The sequence below is a fragment of the Drosophila ficusphila genome, unplaced genomic scaffold (genome assembly GCF_018152265.1).
Source record: "Drosophila ficusphila isolate 14025-0441.05 unplaced genomic scaffold, ASM1815226v1 contig_286, whole genome shotgun sequence".
Classification (NCBI taxonomy): Eukaryota; Metazoa; Arthropoda; class Insecta; order Diptera; family Drosophilidae; genus Drosophila; species Drosophila ficusphila.
In genome coordinates, this window is record NW_025064189.1 from 3,548,068 (window position 1) to 3,568,831 (window position 20,764).

Genomic DNA, 20,764 nt, shown 5'->3' on the forward strand with positions numbered 1-20,764 from the left:
CGCAAACACAGAAACTCGATCAAATGGACCCGCAGGAGCAGAGTCCAATACAACAATCGCTTTTACATATTGTAAACAGGACAACGCGCAATTGTTACTTGCACAAAGGACTAGCACACAGACACACACGCACACATACATAGAAGAGAAGGAAAACAATGCCGAGCAAACAAACAAATAGCGAATATGGAATGAGTTTTGGGTTGTGGGTGTAGGAAAATCGAAGGTGAGGCCAAAGGGAGAACATCACGCTGTGATAATTGAAATTCTGTCGCGCACACAGAACGAAAGATGCCGTTTCCGCTAAGCACTGGCAGTCAGACGTGGGCACGAGCTCAGTTTATGCCCCCCAAAACCCCCTCCACCACATCCTGTAAGAAGCCCCCACCCACACCAATACACACCACACCACACCATACCGCTAACCAAATCAAACTCGAGGACAACGGGCGCCTTGCGCCTGAAACAATGTAATTGAGTGGCGACAGGAACAACAGAAGCTGTGAACGAACAGCCCAAATGGGAAGCCTTTCATTCCATTCGGCGACTTTGTAGCCGGATCTCCCCGGTCTCTATTCCCAGTTCCCTGCTGCTGTTGCTGTTGCCCGGCTATTTTCAGTCCTATTTCTGTTTCCATGCGGACGATGGCGGCCTTTATTGTTCCGCTCAAGTGTCATAATTGTTTTCGTTTGCACTCTCCATTTATTTAAAGTGCCACTTCGTGAGGTCTTTTTTTCCGAATTCTGTGTAGCATTCCACGCTTAAATGTGTGCTTCCAACATTTTAAACCATAAAAAATACAGATACATTATGAACTGAGTACGAACTATAAACGGATTCGGGTAAACAGATTACCAAAAAAAACACCTCTTAGTAAAAAAAAACTAATGAATTTGCATTCCATACTTAAAAAACTCTTGATACCAGGGCCGGCGGAAGGTGTATACCGAGTGTTGAGCACTCCACACGCCAAATCTTAGCGGGTGTGGAATTCAACACCCCAAAATGCTTGACTTGTAGAAAAAAATTTATTTACATCCATTATTATCAGTTGAATGTATGATTCAAAGCTGTTTCTCCGGCCCTGCATATAGAGTATATCGAAGAAAAACGAAGAGAAATCCCGCCTTTACCACGGCCCAATTAAATCAGTTTCTATTTAAATAGATAGATAGTAACTCTCCAAATACTTGCCAAGTTAAGCATTTTCCAACTTAATGTAACAACTACTTAAATAATTATGAGATTATCATAAATAAATCTTTTCAGATTGGTACTTACTCAGTTAGCTCCTCGATCTGCACTGCAATCTTTCGTCTTCTTGAAGTAAGATAATCACCGCAACCACTTTATTCGCAACATTTACACTTAACACTTTACCCTGAAATGAAATAAAAAACCAAACAAAATATAATAAATAATTTGTTACAAATAATAATAGTTAGAATTATTTTGTTAGTAAAAAAGGTATTTACCTCTTTGGGTTTTTTATTCACTGCATCTTGAAGTTCACTCCAAGCAGAAAGGAATAGTCATCACCTGTAATAAAAAGAAAATTTGAAAATATGTATTAGTTTAATTATTTTATACAAATCGGTTGTTTAAAAAATACATACCCCAATGAGGTGATGCACTGCATCCTGGAGTGGAGTTCAATAGAAGATCACGCCATTCATAATTGATCCTGCAGCCTGTTGTCCAGTCCATTTATGTGGTGTCAGCATACTATATATCTCCGGTAACCGCATTCTTACAACTATTCTTACTATATATATTTATATTATATGTCCCTACTTGTTTACAATTATTAATTGTGTTTGATTTTCACGTACTTCAAGTTCAATATTTGATCAAATTTACCTTTAAAATTTCTTTCATGTTCTTGAAAACTTTCAGATCTTTATCTGTTGCTTTTAGTTTCTTTGTCAAAATATTTATGATTTCTTAAAATATATAACTTAATTATTTATTGTCTAAAGGATGTACTCACTGCGTAATAACCTTGGTGCAGTGCATCCTGATGTCGAACTTCAAGTTACAAGTTTGATGGTGTCACCAATTATTTTCTGCAATCAGCCAAATACACAACCAAAAACCTGAAAAAAAATATTAAAAAAATTGAATTAATTAACTGAATTTTTTTTACAAAAGCCACGTCATCACATAATTAAAAAAAAACTGCAACTCACCTTTTCAGGTTTGGATGCCCTGCATCCTGGAGTCCACTACATGCAGGAAGGGATCGGGCACCTTTAAGTTCATGCCAAGTCAGGTCATGATGCAGTGCATCCTAGGAGAAGTCGACCCATGATGCACTGCATCCGGGAGTGGACTCCAGTAGGAGGAGTCGACCCAAGATGCACTGCATCCGGGAGTGGACTCCAATAGGAGGAGTTGGCCAGATACTCTCTCCCACTCTGGAACCACGTCACTAACACACACGCACACACACACACTTCCAGAGACCGGAAAAAGTTTCTTAGAGAAACTGCCGGTCATCCCGGAGAACTGAGAAATTGGCCAAAATCAAGGGGTATCCCACTACGAATCAGCCAGAACCACTTGGGAATTATAGGTGCAAGAAAACAAAAAAAATAATTAATTATCATTGTCGCTGACGTGGCCATATTAATTTAATTAACATTTAGTTAACATTACATTTACATTATATTAAATTAACATTATTTTAACATTAAATTAACATTATATTAATACTAAATGGATTTTAATTAACATTTTACTTTTAAAATAGTTTTTTTTACCTGTTGCATTTTGATTGATTGGTGTTGTATTCTAATTATTACTGACTCAAATGTTTATCAAGTTTATAAAATATTTGTACATTACCTTTGTTATCCAAGCATAATTAAACCAAATTTCTACTCCACCCCTGGAATTCTTATCAGCTGTTTACCGGCTAACTGTTTGGTTTTGTTTACCATCTGTTGATCTTTAAATTTAAAAATGCAAAGATTTCTAAGTGTATTTAACCAGCAAAAATGCAAAGTGATCGGCATGATACACGTGGATGCGCTTCCGGGTGAGCCAAGCTCTGAAAAATTATAAACCAATTCCATTTAATTAACTACAATCAGGAACACCGCAATACAACGGCAACTGGAAACAAACGATTGAGAAGGCCATTTACGAGGCCAATCTATACAAGAAACATCAACTGGTGGGTAACGAATAGTTCTCAATTCCCTCAAATTTCCTGTATTTGGCTTACAGGATGCCGTGCTCATAGAGAACATGCACGATATTCCATATGTCCCAGAGCGTCTTCTGGGAGCCGAAATTGTGGCTTGCATGACGCGACTGGGGCAGGCAGTGCGTGAAGTGATGCCCAGGGAAACTCCGTGTGGAGTCCAAGTCCTGGCCTGCGGCAACAAACAGGCACTGGCCATTGCAAAAGCCAGTCAACTGCAGTTTATACGCAGCGAGGGGTTCGTTTTCGGGCACGTGGCGGATGAGGGTTACACGGATGCCTGCGCAGGCGACTTACTGAGGTATCGGAAGTTCATCGATGCGGAGGATGTGCTCATCTTCACGGATCTGAAGAAGAAACACAGCTCACATGCCATAACGGCGGATGTCAGTCTCTTGGAAACCGCCCATGCGGCGGAGTTCTTCCTCACCGATGGCATCATTATCACAGGAACTGCCACCGGTCATGCTGCCAGTCCCGAGGATCTACAACAGTTGGCCGGCAAGGTACAAGTTCCACTAATAATAGGTTCCGGGGTGACCAAGCATAACGTTGGTAGCTACTTTAAGGATGCACAGGCAGTCATAATTGGGTCGCATTTTAAGCAAAATGGCAACTGGCTGGAGGAGATTAGTGAACAAGCTGTCGACGACTTCATGAAAAAGATATGTCATCTAAGATCGTCGTGATTATAATTGTAAATGATTTTATTCATGTTGTAAATGTTGAATGATGAATACGATTGAGTTTGAGTCATCTAGTTCTAGAATAGATTGGCAAAAAAATCATAGATTCGCTCACGCAATGATGTGGGCTTTTGAGTGGAAACCACGTCGTTGGAGAATGCAAAGGGTTTCTGGTCAAGAGCCGGAGACACTGCATCCAAGGTGTCGTCGAACTTAACGCGCTTCTTGTGCGGCGGTGAGCAGATCTCCTCTTGGCTCCTTAAATGAGCGGGAAACATGTTCTCACCGTTGAACAGATCCTCACGCTTAACAAATGTTGGTATAGTGTTGTCCACGTTGTGAGCTCGGAAGTAGGACTTGGAGTCCGAGAAGCGACTGGCAAACCCGTAGCTGGGATCATGATCATTGGGCACTGGCACGTTGCTTCGCTTAAGGATTCCTCTCACATTTGCTACCTTGTCACCAGTGGCAATCTTTTTGTATAATTTAGAAATGCGATTCTCCTTGCAGGCCAACTCCTCAGCTTTTCCTGGCTGGTGACGCATCTGCACTGAGTTAGGAAGAGGAGGAGGAGGTGGTGGTGCAACACGTTTCACTGATGTGGAGGAACTTGGCTTTCCCATGAGATTTGAACTTTGAACCTTTAAAACTCCATTCGGCACCTTTCGCATTCGTGGAAAGCAAGCACTTTCCTCGGTTTCTTCCTCAGAATCCGTACTGCGATTCTTGTTGCGAAAAACACTCTCATAATCCTGCAATTCAATGAACTTAATAAGCTTAACCTTTAAATAAATTTTTGGTTACTCACGCATTTGCGCTTGTTGGGACTCAGTACATAATCAGCGCCAAACTTTTTCATGTCCTTTTTGCGTATGGGAGTCCTTTTACTCGAATCCTTTCGCAGAGTTTTGCGGCACTGTACATGCAGATCTATGGCATCGCGGATGAAGCCAACCCAAGTGCGCGACAGCTGTACATCGCCGCTGCCAAAAATAATGCCATCGCTTTGGCAAGTAAGCTTAAAGTTGCCCGGCAGCATTTCATAGACTTTACATTTTTTCAAGGGAAAAATACAGCAACACTCCAGGGAGTTCTCCACGACGGTATTGGGCGCCCGTTCCTTGATCATCTTGCAGTACATAAAGATGTCAGACATGAGCACACAGTAACGCTTGATTTCCGTGCCCTTGTGGGTGATCTTCTGGAGAACGCCCTCCTTTATGACGCGACGCGAGGGCTTCACAATATTGGGTGTGCGATTTACCAGGGAGTTCTGCAAATGAATCAAGTACTGGGTGATTTCCTGCTCCTCTACGCAGGTGTTTATGTGACTGGCAGTTGCCTCAATTTCCTTGACTGACTCTGAAAGAATATGGTTATCAAATAACAAACCGAATAGCGAGCCTTCTTACTTCTTACCCTTCAATAGTTTGTAATCCGCATCGGCTGGGCTTGTGTACAGCAAAACTTGTTCCAAAAGAAGCTTATACCTCGGAATACGTTGAATGGGCACAATCATTAGAGAATTAAGCTTACGCTGCACCTCAGGACGACTTTCCGTCTGTTCTAAAAATTTTCTGAACACCGGATTCTTGCTGATCAAGTCCTGGATGATAAAAAGGGCCCCGCGATAGTCAAAGGCGTACACCGAATATAGCTTAAAGAAGGGAGCCATTTTTAGGAAGGCATGAGCCACATTTTCCATGTTCGCCTCCAGTTCCCGCAGAAATTCTCCATTCAAATTATGGATCATCTCGATCTGGCCAAATAGCAGCGTGTGATTGGAGCAATCGATGATAGCCTGCTCTTTAAGGGGCCTCACAAAGAAGTTCATCAGCAGCTCCAGCTGCTCCAAATAGGACTTCTCGGATGATATTATCTCCTGTATGGCCTGTCGGCGAAATCCCAGGCGTTTCCCAGACTCTGGATTGGGTGATCCAATGGGACTGCTGTTGTTGCTGTCCAGCATTGAGCAAACTGCAGGAATAAGTCACAATTAGTCATGAACCAGATGTTCAGGTGATGCCTATGATTTTGCTCACCTTTCCGACGCGACTTGGCGGTTAGGAGGTTCCTCTCCTGTAGCACTTGTCTCAGTTCCCGGCTGAAGCTGAGAGGTGTTTGAGGCGATGGGATAAAGCCATTTCCGTATCCTTTCTGCCTGGGCGTAAACATTTTCCAAAAAATTTTCGACTACGAAGAGCGAAATGTGAAAAGGACGCCACACCTGCTCATTTAAACGATGCCCGCTTCTTCAGTGTGACCGCATTGCAGTAGCAACCGAAAGCGAGGGCATTGTATAATACAGTATTTCCCTAAGTGTGGGTCGCGACCCACTGGTGGGTCGCAGGTAGATTTTTGGTGGGTACTAAATGCCATATAGATCTTTAAATTTTTTGTGTAGATGGGTCGCGGTTTCGACAAGTTTGGGAAACACTGGTATGATAAGTACAAGGTAGTCTCGTCGGCTCCGTCTTTTCCCTATGGCGCACTACAACGAGTGCGAGTGAGAGGTTGTTTTCCCGTAAGTGCGAAAGAAACAGAAATACAGTGTGTTGTTTAACCCTTATGCTGTGCATTGGGTTGAAAATTCGGTGTTGTCCACGTCCACATTGCCATTGCTCGAAAACAATTCAGTGGATTTTTTGATAAATTAAGTATAAAAACTATAATAAATTAAATTAAATTAAGGGAAAACATGAAGAAAACACGGACTACAGTAGACAGAGAAGGCTTACTAATGATCACATTTCTGAAACAAAGAACTAAACATTTGACAATTTGTACTGTTATTATTATTTATTATTTTTAGTTGATTATTTTAGATTTGTCATATCTGTAATATATTTTCTTAATCTATTCTTAAATTGAAGCAGAGTCGGATGTTCATGAAGTCCACCCTTAGACTGCATGGCGCCAAAAAAAATTTTCAACTATGTCTAGGTTAAGGCGACTAGTTGAAATAAACTCCATTCCGTACTTCTCCCACAAATAGGCAAATAATTCGTCTAGAGACTTATTGTTGACCAAAATGCCTTTTTGAAAGGGAAGCTTGTAAGATTCTCCAGCTATCTCCGTACGCATAATCTGAGATATTTTGGCCAAAACGTCTCTTTGGACAACGAGGTCTTTGCCATAGGGGGGCGGTGTTTTGGTGGACTTTAATTTAGAAAACTTGGAGTTGAAAACGTCGAACCAATCATTCACAACTTTGAAAAGGTCGGCGGTTTCGCACGCGTTGTCTACATCAAGTCCCAACGAATAGCATTGTCTGATGGAGCTTGCGGTTTTTTTCGAAAACAATTGTGTTGCCAATTTTACCTCCTGCTTAGCGATTGAGTTAACATTTATGTGATCTTGTGTAATTTTAAATAATATTGACGAATCAGATCCAGCACAGTGATTAATAGCCTGTTGGACTGTCTCCTTAGTCAATTTATTTCCATTAATACACAATCCAGATTCGATGTAGTGATTTCGTATCAACTTAATTAAGTGAGTGGTATCGGAAAACACATATATTTTTAAATTATCATCTGCTGGATGACTAAACCAGGTCTTGGCTGAAATAAAAAATTATTAACAAGGATTGTGTTATTTTTTTTAGAAACTTACTCTCCGAAATGCCAAGCTCACTCCATAGCCTTTGATTGCCAGCACCCAAATCAGTTACAACTGCAACTACAGGGTAGCCTTTTTGGTGTAGTTTTTTTATGATTTTATGCAGAGTATCTACGTCCATTTGAGCGTTTAAATCAAAATATACTGGCTGCTTCCACGATTTTTTTAGGCCACGAACTATGGCCAGTTGCACATAGTTTTTCGGCTCATCAACAGTATCTGATGAGCTATAGTACTCGAAAGCAGCAGCAACCTTTATTTCGTCAAAAGCCAAGACGCAAAGCTTGTCGACTTCGGACATCTGTTCGTCTTCCATAAGATCGAACACTACATCAAGGGTACCGGGATCGATTTTAACTTCGGCCAACCATCTATACAAAGTAGCTCGACTCGGATAGGGAAAGCCTTTTTTGTACAAATGATTATAAGCCTGAGGTCCAGCGGCATGGAGACATATAGCAGCCGACAAGTCTGCTGTGTTAAAAATCGCTCTTTGTCCTTCATTTTTTAAAATTTTAACTTGTGTCTCAGTGAAGATCTTGCCTAAATAGTTCTCCAATTTCCTGTACTCTTTAAGCTGCTGACGTAGATTCTGAATTTCCTTTTCCATAGAACGGATTTTTTTCTTCAGTTCCTGGTTTTCTACAGCCATTGGATCAGTTAATTCTTCGTCCCTGAATTAGAAATGGATTATTGTTTGCATAAAAGCATATGTCATCTAGTCTAAATATGTAAACACAATTTAGCTTACTGTGTTTGTGCACTGGAATCCGAATACCATAATTTAACCGTTTTTGTCTTAGGTTCTTCTTCGTTCCTTTGGGGAACAGCATCAGCGTTGAGTCGCTTTCTTTTGTATATCATTCCTTTTTTTGGCGCCGTCTTCCACTGAGTAGCGTCGAAATGGGTATCGCATATTTTGGCGTGTTTAGTCAGGCTGCACTGAAGAATATTTTCCCACAATTTTCTTCTTGTGTCACAAGTTGGGATTTTCATTAAATTAACACCTTCCACATTCCTTTTGCAATAGCTACAATACTTCATTTTTTTTGCACACAAGGGTTAACGTTGAGAAAAAAATCGTCCGCACACAACCTATCACTTCAAAAATCCGAGCGCACTGAGCAATAGGGGAAAAAAACCCGAACAATAGCCGACAAGACTACCTTGTATTTACTACACCATGGGCCTGGGAAGTTTTATGAATTGCAAAACATGTTACGATTTAGATAAATATTTTAATTGCATTTTAACTGTACGAAACCTGTAAATAATAAAAATGGTAGGAAATAACTGGAACAAACTTATTTAATCAACAACTTTTGTAGACTGTGTTCTAGTAGGCAGCTGGCATTTTCATTCTTTTACCCCATGGTCACATTGTAACAATTATTTATTTTTATACGTGGTTCGTGGCCCGTTTAGCCAATATTTTAAATGTTGTTTTAGCTATTGCTGCACCAAAATGCATGCAAAGCTTAGCGAAATGGAGCTGCGCATCGTAGCCCGACTCAACGAAGAGATTGGAAAGGATGCCAGCCGGCTTCACCGGGCCAATCACCTAGTTAGTCACTACAAGGAGCGCCTTGAAGTCCTATCCCAAACAGTACGGCAATTAACTTTGTCGAGTCTATATATTTTAAAACCATTATCTTTTAGCTGGACTATGAGGATCCCCAGAATGTGTCCTGCTATAAATCCGCCTTCCAGTGCCAGCAACAAGTTTGCGAAAGCATCGACTTCGAGCTGGAAAAGTTGGCCCAGTTTGCAGCCAAGCTTAAAAAGAAACTCAAGGAGTGTCAGCCAGCCCTGGAAGGCGTAGCCGAGGACTTGGACAAAGTTCGGCAGCTGCAGCGTTTGACGCAGTACCTCCGACTCGTTCAGGACATCCAGGAGATCAGCGCCGCCTTGGAAAATGCGATTAATGGCAAGGACGAGGCCAAGTTGGTCAATATCTACCTTACCCTCTACGAGGGCAACGACTGCGAGCACAGCGTGGTGGGTCGTCTGCAGGCCGTAAAGGCCCAGTCCTTGAAGTCCTTTGCCGAACGCACTGCCATCTACTGGCACAAGCAGCTCCTTAAGCGACTTTCCAGCGAATTCGAGGCTGTGCTGAAGAGTATGCGCTGGGCGCATCTGGAACAGCAGGCCCTAAACTATTCACCATCCAGAGATACTGCCAAGGCCCAGCTGCTGGCCGAATACATGTTTTTAATCAAATCTCCAGCCGAAGAGCATGCGCCGCTGCTCAGCATCACGCCCAGCATCGTGTGTCAGCCCATCAACCAGGTGGTGCAACTCCTTTTGGCGCCCTATCGCCAACGATTCACATTTCACTTCACAGGCACCAGACAGACAAACCGATTGGACAAGCCCGAGTGGTTCTACACACAGATTCTCAACTGGGGCAAGGAGACGCATTTCTTTGTGGGCAAAACATTCCAGCCATCGGCCATAAAAGCGGGAAAGCTGGACTATAATCTCAGGGTGAGTACTGATTGGCTTACAATGTCTTCAACTATCTTTATTATTCTTCTCCCATAGCTGGAGTTCATGCGAGGTTTGGTGCAGTTAACCATTGAGAAGTTGGCGGTGGACATAGAGCAAATTGCCCAGGACGAGATCCTTTTTGCCCATCTGCTCGATGAGACGCTGGCCTTTGAATCAGAACTACGAGAAACATTTGGTTACCCAGCGAGTTTTCCCAGCGCCATCTCCGTAATCACGCAGCCCATATATTTGCTTCGCTGGATTTCACTGGAAGAACGATGTAAGATAAGGTCACTGTCTCCCATTACATTTAATTAATTATTAAACTTTACTTAGTTTGTGCGGAAAAAATGGATGACATACTGCAGGCAGAAGCCCCATTTCAGTTAATTGACCCCAACACATTCGAGGACGATCTGAAGATCCCGAGGTGTGCAGATCAGTTCATGCGATTGCTGGACGCCATAAAGGATCGCTACTATGGTCTAGTTCAACCCGGCCACCAACTGCAGTTCCTGCAGCTTCAACTAGAATTAATCGATAGCTTCCGTCGACGACTGGTGCAATTACACAGCAGTGGAGCGGTGCCGAGCATTCCCGTTCTAAACGCCATCAACTATTTGGTGATGGTGCTGCGCGAGTGGGGCGAGAATGTCCACTATCTGCACCTACATGCGGCACTTGCCGGTCCAAATGCACCAGAGATCAACTCAGTGTTCGAGCATGCAGTTGCGGAATTGGAGCATTGGGCCAGGCAACTAATGCGAAATCTCGCCACGAAGGCTACCAACGAGATGAAGGCGAAATCTATGAGCTATCGCCACGACGCTTGGCCCACAATGCCGGAGCAGAACAGCCGGGAGCCGTTTATTCTTTCGCCGAGCGGCGGCGAAATGTTCCAGGTGTTGGTTACCCTGCTCCACAATCTGGAGCGTGAACTTTCCGCTAATCTGTTTAACCAAACGCTACGCTTGATAGCCCATCAAATCGATGACTTCATGCTCGAGAGCATGGTAATGAACACGAAGTTCGCACCTGCGGGGGCAGCGCAATTCAATTACGATATGACGCGCAATTTATTCGCACTCTTTGGACAGTATACGCGACGCCCAGAGCTACTTTTCAAAAGGTGAGTCATCCTTAAATATGCAATAATGCACAATAAACATAAATCTGACACCTTTCACATTCAATTCGCCAGAATTCACGATGCCAGCAAATTGTTGACGGCGGCAAGGGGAACGGCTTTGTTACTGCTGGAAACGCTGCGCAGTAACCAATCGGTGGAAGAGAAAACGAAACCTCTGAGGGAATTGAAAGTGCTAAGTCTGGATAGCAAGCAGTGCATTGAGGTTTTGGAGCGGAGGACGGACATAAAAATGTTTTAAACCAATGGAAAGTTGCAACGTAGATAATAATTTTGTTTTACCTAATAATTCTTGTTTCAAACGGGTCTTAAGAGTTTTTGCAAATATATGATTTGTTTACCTACATTTTGCAAAAGAAAATTGATTTCAATCTAACTGAATATTGTATAAAAAATAAATTGGTTTCCTAATTCAAATTATTTTGAAGTATATAATAATTTGAAGTAATTTACATAATTTTTATTTGCAAGTAAGGCATATATATAAACTTAGTTGTCGAAACGGAGAATTAGCTAGTTTGTATTACAACACCAGGACATATTTTTGAACTCGTAAAAATGCTAGTAACGGCCAACTTGTATGAATGAGATTACATTTCGAGTAACATATACATATATTTACAATTTAATTTCGAATTTTCGCCCGGGGCGCAGGAGTCTTTAATTAGTTGTTGTTGCTATGAAACATTTACTTGATTTTAGGATTTGATGTTTAGTTTAATATGTAAAACGTTGACACAAAAACATGCGGTAACTTTAATAATAAATTTCTCTAAAAATACATAGCGTAAAATAGTATATAAACCGGCCTGATCGGGCTCGAATCGCAGATAGCGCATTTGACACATCAATACTGATTCACGGCTGATCAGGGCGTGTTGTATATAACCCCATCGTCGGCTGACAAACAATTGCAGTTAGTAAATACCAATTTGCGACTCGAGACGCACATCACACATCATCATCACATGGATCAAGATCATGGCGCGCTGCCCGCAGAGAATAACATTATGTCTACACTAAATAACCGATAATAATCCAATCTGCGGGTTCGTTCGCCTTTGTATCCCCTTCTATTCAAAGTTCTGATAATTCTCGGCGCTGACGAACTGCGCCCGCTGTTGGGGCGACATGTTGAGGTTGCCGCGATGCTTGTTGTTGTACGCCCAGATGATACCAGTGGCGATCAGGGCAATAGTCAGCCAGCCCATGAAGAATAGCTGCAACCACATGTGCTCGCCGTTGCTGTTATCCGAGATGATTCCAGCCAGGATGGTGATGACGGCCAGGCCGAGATTTTGGATCGACTGGCAGAAACCGTAGGCTGTTCCTAGCTGGTATTCCGGAATGATAAGGGCCACCAGGGGCCACAAACTAGCGGCCAGCATGGAGTAGGAGAGTCCCATGACGGTCATCCCCACGTAGGGCGTAAGCTGTGTGAACGTAAGCAGGGCGTGGGCTCCAATAGTGGTCAGCGTGGCTGTGAACACCCAGGACACATTCTTGCCCACCTTGTCGATAATAAATCCAAAGACGGGCGACGATACGGCTGCAATAAGATACACCAGCGAGTCTACGGTGTTGGCCTCCGCCGGAGTATAACCGAAGCGATCAACGAAGAATTTCTGTCCCAGGGCGATGAATGGAAAGATAGCCACGTAGTACGCCACGCAAATAATGGAAACCATCCAAAACGGCGGCTTAAAGGTGAAAACGTCCGTCAGTTTGGGAACCTGTCCGGCTGGGTTGTTGTTCCGCTGCAAAATCCTCTCGGCACGCTTGTCCATCCAGCCAAGCACAAGCGCACAGATCATAGACATCACACAGGTGAGTGTGGCCAGCAGCAGGACGACACCCAGGGCGGTGTGTCCCTGGTAGAAATTGCTGACATAGTCGTAGATGGGCTGCATCACCCAAAAGTTGACAGTGCTTCCGAAACGGGCCACCGACAGCTGCAGGCCGAAGACCATGTTCAGTTCCTTTCCCTTGAACCAGAGTACTGCATAGCTGTTCTGGGCCACCGCAAGCGACTCGGCTCCAATGCCAAAGATGAACCGACCCATGATCATCATCCAGAAGGTATCCAGTATGCCGCCGCAGGCGAAAATCAGTTGACCCACCAGCAGGACCAGCATGTAGATTATCGTTCCCAATCGGATGCCAAACAGTCGATCGATGAGGAATCCTCCAACGAAGCACAGGACGACATTTGGCCAGGAGTAAATGGAGTAGATAAGCGTGAACTGAGTGGAGGTCAGGTCAAGATCTCTTTTGAAGACGTTCTGCAGGGCTCCGGGATTGTCGTAACAAAAGTACGAGCCGAATCCCAGAAGGCACATGAACACCAGCGCCATGAAGCGGTGGCCCGTGCCTGCAGGATTGCAGCATCCGCCGGAGGGCAGACTCAACTCATTGTCCCGCCGACCGCCACGCCCACCAACCGACGATGTTTCCTCCTCCGCCGGATGCGACACCTCCTCGTTGTCCACGATACGTTCCTCGTCCTCGCGAGCCATCTTTTCCCGACGCTGGCTTAATCCGTACTGACCAGTGATAGGGGCGTTTTCGAAAAAATACGATTACTCAGGCTGCCGATTTCCGGCTAAAGTTTTTATGTCTCTGTTTCGACGCCGTTTCTGCAAAATAATTGTATCAATATCTGCAAACGGGCGAGTTGAACTCTTCTGCTTTGTCTTCGCTTATCTCGCTGCTTTTGTTTTTGTTTACTGTACCCGCACTAGTACCCTTTGTCTAACGATAGTTGTTATTGCCTGCGTAGATTGCACTTGTGTTGGTAGCTGCACTCATCCGTTATCAGTTTTTACACTCCAGTTACAGCTGAAACTTGATCTGTTATGCAAATTCCCAGTGACGTGTGCACCCGCACTTTATTGAATCGCGAATGAAACTAAATTGTTTTCTCTGCCTAATTAGCGTTAATTACGCATATACACGGACAGGGTTGCCATATCGCTTTAAAGCAGAGTTGTCGATGCTTATACAGGTGCATGCAACCAGCTGGTCAACGATAACGATAAAAAAAAAAAAGTTGGGGATACCCTTAATATTAATAACGAATGTTTACCAATTGAATATATACAATATACATTGGGAGAAATTTAATTAGATATTTTATTTGTTTTAAATTTCGTAGTTTCTACATTTTAGATAACCAATCAGCTTGTTTAAACAAGCTTCCCAGTTGTTTTGATTAATTTTGGCAATTAATGGCAACCCTAATCGAGCAACGCCGAGTTTCAGCATGTTTTCTTAATTTTACCGGGCAAAATGTACTTAATTATATAATCTAGGGCCTTTGCAGCGATGGATCCCATAGATATCAACAAGCGGAAGCCCAGACGCACACACGGCACACCTTCCTATACGTACCGCAATCGATTTGCCTATGCCTTGCTAGCCGCTGGATCTGTGCTATTCGGGATTTGGAGGCAAGTACCATATAGAAGTTTCTTATAAAACTAAATTTTATGTATTTACCTTTGTAGTCTTACGCCCATACAACGCATTGCAAACGAAAAATTCTGCCAGGCTGTGGCTGAAACGGAAGAGGAGCGCGATAGAAAGGGACTGTTCCAGTTTGCCGCTCCCAGAACTTCGAAATTTATTAGGGAGGCCATTGAGGAAAGTGAAGATCAAAGAAATAAATAATGGATCGCAAGACGCGGCGGGCAAACTTTAAGAACCTTCAGCCTCGGTAATTAAAATTAATTTAATTAAAATTTATTTGTTGATCAATAAAATGTATTTAGTAATCTAATCAAACACTTGGCTTTCCTTCTATCCGAAGATCAACGCGGAGCACAAAAACACCAACTAATATCCAATCACTATCCGACTTTTTTGATGCCCCCGAGGAAGCTGGGGAGGATCCACCACCGGCAATTCCTGTGGACCTCGATCCCCCAGCAACCAAAATCAAACCTATACGAACCAGCAATGTGTTCGAAAAACCTGGTCCCAAGCCAAAAAAGGCACCAAAACTCAAGAAAATCAGTGGCTCTGCGACAAGTAGTTCCCGTCGAGGATGCGGGAAGAGCAAACAGCAGCCAAGCATCAGCAACTTCCTGCGTAATGAGCAGATCTTCGCCGAAGTTACAGCGCAGCACTGTATGGCGGACAATTTTAGTCCGGATGACATTGAAATGGCGCTGGCGCTATCCAAGTCCGAGGCTGATAAGCTGGGACGCTTGCGTCTGAACAGCGAGGATGATGCCGTAGTTGACCTTATGGCTGATGAAGGGGAATCCACGGAGAGAGTACGGCTCAAACTTCAAAAATACGGCTTTCGCACAGCCGCCAAGGAAGGTGAGACATTAAAATTTATTCTTGTTTGCAATACCTTTTTGTAAACACATAGTTTAAAAAAATATTTATTTGTGACTTTTGAATTGAAAACTATTAAAAATGGTTTATTATTATTTTTAAATCAGATTACAAATCCCTGGCTGTCCTGCCAGTGGTATCTGGAAAAGGAGGTAGACGTGGTAAATGGGCCAATAAATTCACTGCCCTAACCTTACGCAATCCGGAAGTGCAACAGAAGAAACTGGAGGAGAAAGTGTCCAAATTAATGGCCCAACAAGTGCGTACCAAGGACCTTTCGGAAGAGGAATGCATTATGCGGCCTTATGAAGTCATTAGTTCTTACCTTGACGAACTTCGAGTTAAAAGTGAATCTCAAATCCTTCGGGAACCAAGTGAAGGGGCCATCGAAGATTTCAGCGATTACTACGTTACCGATTTAATTGAAGTTAGTAAGACGCCTGCAAACCACCTTCTCAAGAATTGGGCTGCCATACAAGGAAGGGATTTATCACCAGAACGTGAAACCTCAAAAACCCGCCAACTAAAACAAAAACTCGATCTCGCCTACGCCGAGTTGGAAAATCATTTTGGAGATCAAAAGAAGTTGGAGCAGCAGGTGGTTGCTGAGCTGGATGAGTTGGAAAAGCTTGTAGCGGAAAATATGATCGAGTATGACTCGAAAGTGGCTGATGATATAGAAAAGGAAATACCTTCGACTAGCAGCAGTCCGTCTAAGGAACCACCAGATAAGCGACCAAAAATGACTGCCGATGATAAAGAAAACCCGCAACCAATTGCACCGCCAGCCAGTTTAAGCATTCCCACCCAGATAACTCGATGCATTTCACCCGACCTCTTTGCCGATTCTGAAGACGAGCTGGATACTGCATCGACCCTTATACCTAACGAAGCCAAGGATGTTAAGAATTTTTCCATGAAGGTCTATAAAAATGTTAGCATATGTGATCGATCCTCCCCGGCGCGAGAAATAGCAATACAACTCAGCAGTGATGAACAAACTCAAATAACAACCTATGAAGTGTTTTCAAGTTCCAGTGATGAAGGTGAGAATGTTAAAATTTGCAGGCGTTCATAAGCTAAACAACATTTTAATTTACTTCTAGTAAAGACTGTTTCCAAAGCTACAGAGAAGAATATAAATTTGGAGAGTAAGTTATTAAAAGCAATTTTAATAAAGGAAATCTTATTAATATTTTGTTTTCTAGATAAACCTGTTGAGGAATTTATTGATCTTACACAAGAGTTCGATACGCCAGATTTAATTGAGCCAGACGAGAAAACTCCAAGCTTATTAGCACCATCTGAATCTTATTCTAATGTTGAAAAGTTATCTGTCGACCTGCTGCTTGATTCCAGTTCACAAGAAGGAAGTTGTTCGATCTCCAAAGAATTGCACTTAAAGTATGCAGAGCTTGCGAAATCTCCCTTATGGACAGCTGAAGGAAATGAGGAAGGAGAAGACATTGTCTTGAACATTCCGAGTTCCGAGCAATCCTCTTTTCATCTAGACCTAATAACCACTCCAAACACTTCCAAAAGGAGTTGCAGTTTTAATGAATTTAACTGTTCAAGGAGCTCGATGCGAAGGAGTGTTAGTTTATCAACCGAGAACAGCTTTAAAAGTCCGCTAAACTGGAAAATGAACGTATCTGTTGAAAAGAAAGTTTCTCCTGCACCATCTTTTAAAGGAGAACCATATGAAAGTTTTGATCTTACCCAAAATAGTGATGATGAACACGATGTGATTCTGCTCTCTGATGAGGAAATAAATTATTCCATTTGGAAGGCCAATAAAACTGCCAAGGCTCAGGATTTTGAGGACGACAGCTCAGACAGTTGTTTTGCTTCTCCGGTATCCAAAAAGCGCGCTGTGCCCAAGTTCCAAACCGAAGAAGATCTAGATGCCTTCTTAAATGCCTTTCCTACGGATGGAAATGTATCAGAAAGTTCTCGTTCACCCAACAAGAGCGCTCTTAGCAAGGAGCGTGCTGAGTTTGGGATATTGGATGCGGCTCCATCGCAGCCTTTTAGTATACCTGAGGTACAGAGCCCAGCTAGGAGAAACTCGGCCTCATACAGCGATATTAACTGGGCAGAAGCTTCATTTTTGGATGTCCCATTAAAGCCTATGGCGCGCAGGAGTAGCCACAAATTCAATGACCTCTTGGCGAAAGTAAGTGAGCCTGGACACATTTCTGATGACGAGTTCGATGAATTTGATCAGATGGTCTTCAATAATGTCAAGGATGCCACTATTGCAACAGAAACAGATGTCGTGCCAAGTGGTCTGGATATTTTGCTAAAGGGAGATATTAAAACACCAGCAGTAGCAGAGCCGAGTCCTTCCAAGAAGCAATCTCCTGATGTGCCCGGTCAGATCGAGGTGGATGGTAATGTGTACACCGTACGTGTGTGCCACACACCCAAACCAGATTTTACTACCCTCTCTGAGTCTGAAATTCTGAAGCAACTTTACAACTACGGAATTAAGCCACTGAAGCGTAAGCAGGCTGTAAAAATGCTAGAGTTTATTTACAATCAAACTCATCCCATTATGAAAACCCCTGTTGAACAGAATTTACCCCCCAGGCGAGAGCCCATTCCTCGATCTAAATCCACTCCCGTAATTGGGGAGAAGGCCCGCTCCCAACTTATCAAGCAAACCTCTGAAGTCTCCCTGACGCCAACTGAACCGCGAAAGGACTTTAAATTTAATGATGCCTCAGGGGATGAACTGCTACGTTTCTCACAGTCTCTTCCGCCAAGTCTCTGCGATGATTTTGAGACCTTTGTCATGCAAACTAATGTTTCGAAAAAGACCCCACAACCGCTGGTGCCGCTCCACATCGCCTGGCACAATCTTCTCTGCGCCAATCCACAACTGCACGAGAGCGTTTTAATGTACGAGCCCATCGATCTGCAGGAGGTATATTTGTATTTAAAGCATATGGGTCACCGGTACGATCCCAAGGATTTAAAGACCTTTTTTGATCGGCGTTGTATTATCTTTCGATATGATCTGGTCGCTCCCGGTAAGCAAGCAGAGCGTCATGTGCGAAAGCATCCTAAGAAGCCATCTAAAAGAAAGTAGAACTTTGGCTCCATTTATAAAATTACACTGAATTTATTCCATATTCCGAATGCTTTGTATTTACTCATAGTTTTACCTTAGAATTTTTTATAGCATAAGACATTTGTTGTTTTGCATATTGCGCTTTAAAATTATTTTCTGTAAAATAAAGAAACTATATTTGTACGAAAGAAAATATTAGAATGTTTATTCAAGAAAGCGTCTGAAAAAATAGAATTTTCCCCTTTTCCTCATAAAAAAATATTTATAATCATTTTTGGGGCCGTAAATTGAAGCTTTATTTCATGTAATTTCAAAAGTCATTAGGACACTTAGCGGACAATTACAAATGTATAGAGTTTGCATTAACTTTTGTAGATATATGGATATGTATGGTTTGTAAAAATAGAAGATGGGACAAATTTAAATGCAGCATCTTAAGACTACCCAAAAAGGGTAGGGTTAAATACTTCGATCTTACGGCACTAAAAGACACTTGGACGGCATAATATTCTTACAAGTCTCTACATAGAAGGCACATTGTCTGTTTTCGGTTAATGGAATGGAAACGGCTCGAACCAATCTAGCTGCTAATGAAGCTATTTGTACTGCATGCAAAATAGGTATGGTTGTTGGGTGCAGAAAGGTTAGTGGAGTCTTACATCAGCTAAGGTTAGTTTTGGGGAGATATATAAGACGCAATTTGTAACATTGCCGGCATGTATAAGAAGTTTGAAAATTATTTTAAGGGTTGTCTGAGAAATTTTTTAAAAATCCTAAGTTGTCCCAGAACTCCAAAATGTAGTTTTACGTTTTAGAAACAATTTTTTTTAAGTCTACTCGTTACTCAAAACTACATGGGTTTCTGCGATCCTTTCGGTAAAAAAAGATTTCTCTAACAGCCCTAAATGAGATTAGGCATAGCTAATTTCATGCTCGTAGGACTTCCCCCGCAGGTCGTCGTCGTCCGGAAGTGCATGATGGCGCAAACCACACAAACGAGGTCCATAGCGCAGCATGACTATTATCACGCCGACGATGAACAGGGCAACGGCGGCCACGGCGGGATAAAGGAAATAAAGAGCCATGTTCACTTAAATGTCGCTCTCGCGCTTCTGCAGCTCCACGTATTCCTCACGCTGGCGTTGCTGGTGCAAAGTGCGTCCTTCTGGGCGTGGCGGTCGCTGGTGCTGCTGCTGGTGGTGATGAGAACCCGGGTGGACAGGCTCCAAGTCGTCAACGCCAATCACAACGTCGTCAGGGAACACTTGTTGATGAGTTGTGGGCTGAAAGAAAGAAATTTATATAATTCCACTTTTTGTAGTTTGAATTCTAAGTTTTCAATGAAATGGTAATTTCCGTTATATATTTTATGTGAGAACATTTAATTTTTGAATTTAAACATTTTTTAGAAAATTGAATTTACTCACATGGAAACGCTGGAAGTATGAAGCGTCCTTCAGTTCGGTGAAATCAAGTGGCGGCTGGTTATGCGGAGTGGCTGACCAAATGGAGACCAACCAGCGGTTTCCCGTGTGCCTGTCCTGCCAGTACTTGCGGTGCTTGGAGCAGCAGCCGAGGATGATATTCAAGATAATGATCGTGAGCAGGACAACCGTGCAGATGGATATGGTCACATAAAACGGCGAAAAGTTGCCGTAGATGTGGCCGGTGAAGTAGGGATTCTTTTCGTACGCCTTGCGTTCCTCTTCGATTGTGGACATAGTCTTTTAGGGGTGTGGTACTTGAAAAAGCGCTCAATAGCCTGCTGCACAATGCTCACTTGTCTGCAACCAGAATAAGGAAAAGTGACGATGAGAAAGCGGTTCAACCACCACGTTACTTGGCACCTGCACCCCGAAACCAATTGCCACCAATTTCAATTACTATTTGTCACATTGGGCGTGGCGTCACCAATGTAAACTTAGCGGCAGCTCCAGTTTATATTATTTAAACGTGGACTTTACTTACCATTTGCACACGATTGGTGGTCACTGATATTGGCACAAGTCCCATTCAGGTAAATTATAATTCAAAAGTACCGAAATTCTCAAATTTCAGCCACTTTGCAGCTATGAAAACAACGCCCAAAGCCTGGCTCAGTTCGATAGTGGTGGAACTTGTTGTCTTTATCGCAGGGTTGCAAGCGATCGATTACTATTTAGCGATCGTATTGGAACATCATTTAAATATTT

The 20,764-nt window shown here is 42.8% G+C and overlaps 8 protein-coding genes across 11 annotated transcripts; 4 read left to right on the top strand and 4 right to left on the bottom strand.

The window, feature by feature from the left end:
- Nucleotides 1-2,817: 2,817 nt before the first annotated feature.
- LOC108089615 (uncharacterized protein F13E9.13, mitochondrial) lies at nt 2,818-3,945 on the top strand. Its single transcript, XM_017187977.2, has 3 exons — nt 2,818-3,040; nt 3,096-3,178; nt 3,232-3,945. Exons 1-3 carry the CDS (start codon nt 2,965-2,967, stop codon nt 3,895-3,897), a joined length of 825 nt encoding a protein of 274 aa, XP_017043466.1. The 5' UTR covers nt 2,818-2,964; the 3' UTR covers nt 3,898-3,945.
- On the bottom strand, nt 3,898-6,181 carry LOC108089614 (kalirin). The gene is made up of 4 exons (XM_017187976.2): nt 5,937-6,181; nt 5,314-5,871; nt 4,703-5,256; nt 3,898-4,646 (listed from the first exon to the last, which is right to left on the bottom strand). The coding sequence occupies exons 1-4, from the start codon at nt 6,067-6,069 to the stop codon at nt 3,972-3,974; spliced, it is 1,920 nt and encodes a 639-aa protein (XP_017043465.1). The 5' UTR covers nt 6,070-6,181; the 3' UTR covers nt 3,898-3,971.
- A 2,708-nt stretch (nt 6,182-8,889) lies between these two features.
- On the top strand, nt 8,890-11,496 carry LOC108089458 (RINT1-like protein). Its single transcript, XM_017187702.2, has 5 exons — nt 8,890-9,121; nt 9,175-10,002; nt 10,060-10,285; nt 10,342-11,134; nt 11,207-11,496. The coding sequence occupies exons 1-5, from the start codon at nt 8,981-8,983 to the stop codon at nt 11,391-11,393; spliced, it is 2,175 nt and encodes a 724-aa protein (XP_017043191.1). The 5' UTR covers nt 8,890-8,980; the 3' UTR covers nt 11,394-11,496.
- Nucleotides 11,497-11,590: 94 nt separating this feature from the next.
- On the bottom strand, nt 11,591-14,132 carry LOC108089459 (major facilitator superfamily domain-containing protein 1). The gene is made up of 2 exons (XM_017187703.2): nt 13,885-14,132; nt 11,591-13,788 (listed from the first exon to the last, which is right to left on the bottom strand). The coding sequence occupies exon 2, from the start codon at nt 13,666-13,668 to the stop codon at nt 12,226-12,228; it is 1,443 nt and encodes a 480-aa protein (XP_017043192.1). The 5' UTR covers nt 13,669-13,788; nt 13,885-14,132; the 3' UTR covers nt 11,591-12,225.
- A 138-nt stretch (nt 14,133-14,270) lies between these two features.
- LOC108089461 lies at nt 14,271-14,986 on the top strand. 2 transcript variants are annotated; one of them, XM_017187707.2, is made up of 3 exons: nt 14,271-14,601; nt 14,659-14,867; nt 14,961-14,986. In XM_017187707.2, exons 1-2 carry the CDS (start codon nt 14,477-14,479, stop codon nt 14,819-14,821), a joined length of 288 nt encoding a protein of 95 aa, XP_017043196.1. In that variant the 5' UTR covers nt 14,271-14,476; the 3' UTR covers nt 14,822-14,867; nt 14,961-14,986. The 2 variants fall into 2 exon arrangements, with proteins under 2 accessions (XP_017043196.1, XP_017043195.1); XM_017187706.2 differs by having other exon boundaries at nt 14,272-14,601; nt 14,659-14,986.
- LOC108089456 (structure-specific endonuclease subunit SLX4) lies at nt 14,777-18,769 on the top strand. 3 transcript variants are annotated; one of them, XM_017187700.1, is made up of 6 exons: nt 14,777-14,867; nt 14,961-15,478; nt 15,604-16,542; nt 16,603-16,647; nt 16,705-18,000; nt 18,089-18,226. In XM_017187700.1, the coding sequence occupies exons 1-6, from the start codon at nt 14,821-14,823 to the stop codon at nt 18,124-18,126; spliced, it is 2,883 nt and encodes a 960-aa protein (XP_017043189.1). In that variant the 5' UTR covers nt 14,777-14,820; the 3' UTR covers nt 18,127-18,226. The 3 variants fall into 3 exon arrangements, with proteins under 3 accessions (XP_017043189.1, XP_017043188.1, XP_017043190.1); XM_017187699.2 differs by having other exon boundaries at nt 16,705-18,769; XM_017187701.1 differs by lacking the exon at nt 18,089-18,226 and having other exon boundaries at nt 16,608-16,647; nt 16,705-16,794.
- A 74-nt stretch (nt 18,770-18,843) lies between these two features.
- On the bottom strand, nt 18,844-19,657 carry LOC108089462. The gene has a single exon (XM_017187708.2). The coding sequence runs from the start codon at nt 19,655-19,657 to the stop codon at nt 19,484-19,486; it is 174 nt and encodes a 57-aa protein (XP_017043197.1). The 3' UTR covers nt 18,844-19,483.
- A 6-nt stretch (nt 19,658-19,663) lies between these two features.
- LOC108089460 lies at nt 19,664-20,687 on the bottom strand. Its single transcript, XM_017187705.2, has 3 exons — nt 20,541-20,687; nt 20,000-20,356; nt 19,664-19,855 (listed from the first exon to the last, which is right to left on the bottom strand). The coding sequence occupies exons 2-3, from the start codon at nt 20,291-20,293 to the stop codon at nt 19,664-19,666; spliced, it is 486 nt and encodes a 161-aa protein (XP_017043194.1). The 5' UTR covers nt 20,294-20,356; nt 20,541-20,687.
- Nucleotides 20,688-20,764: the final 77 nt, after the last annotated feature.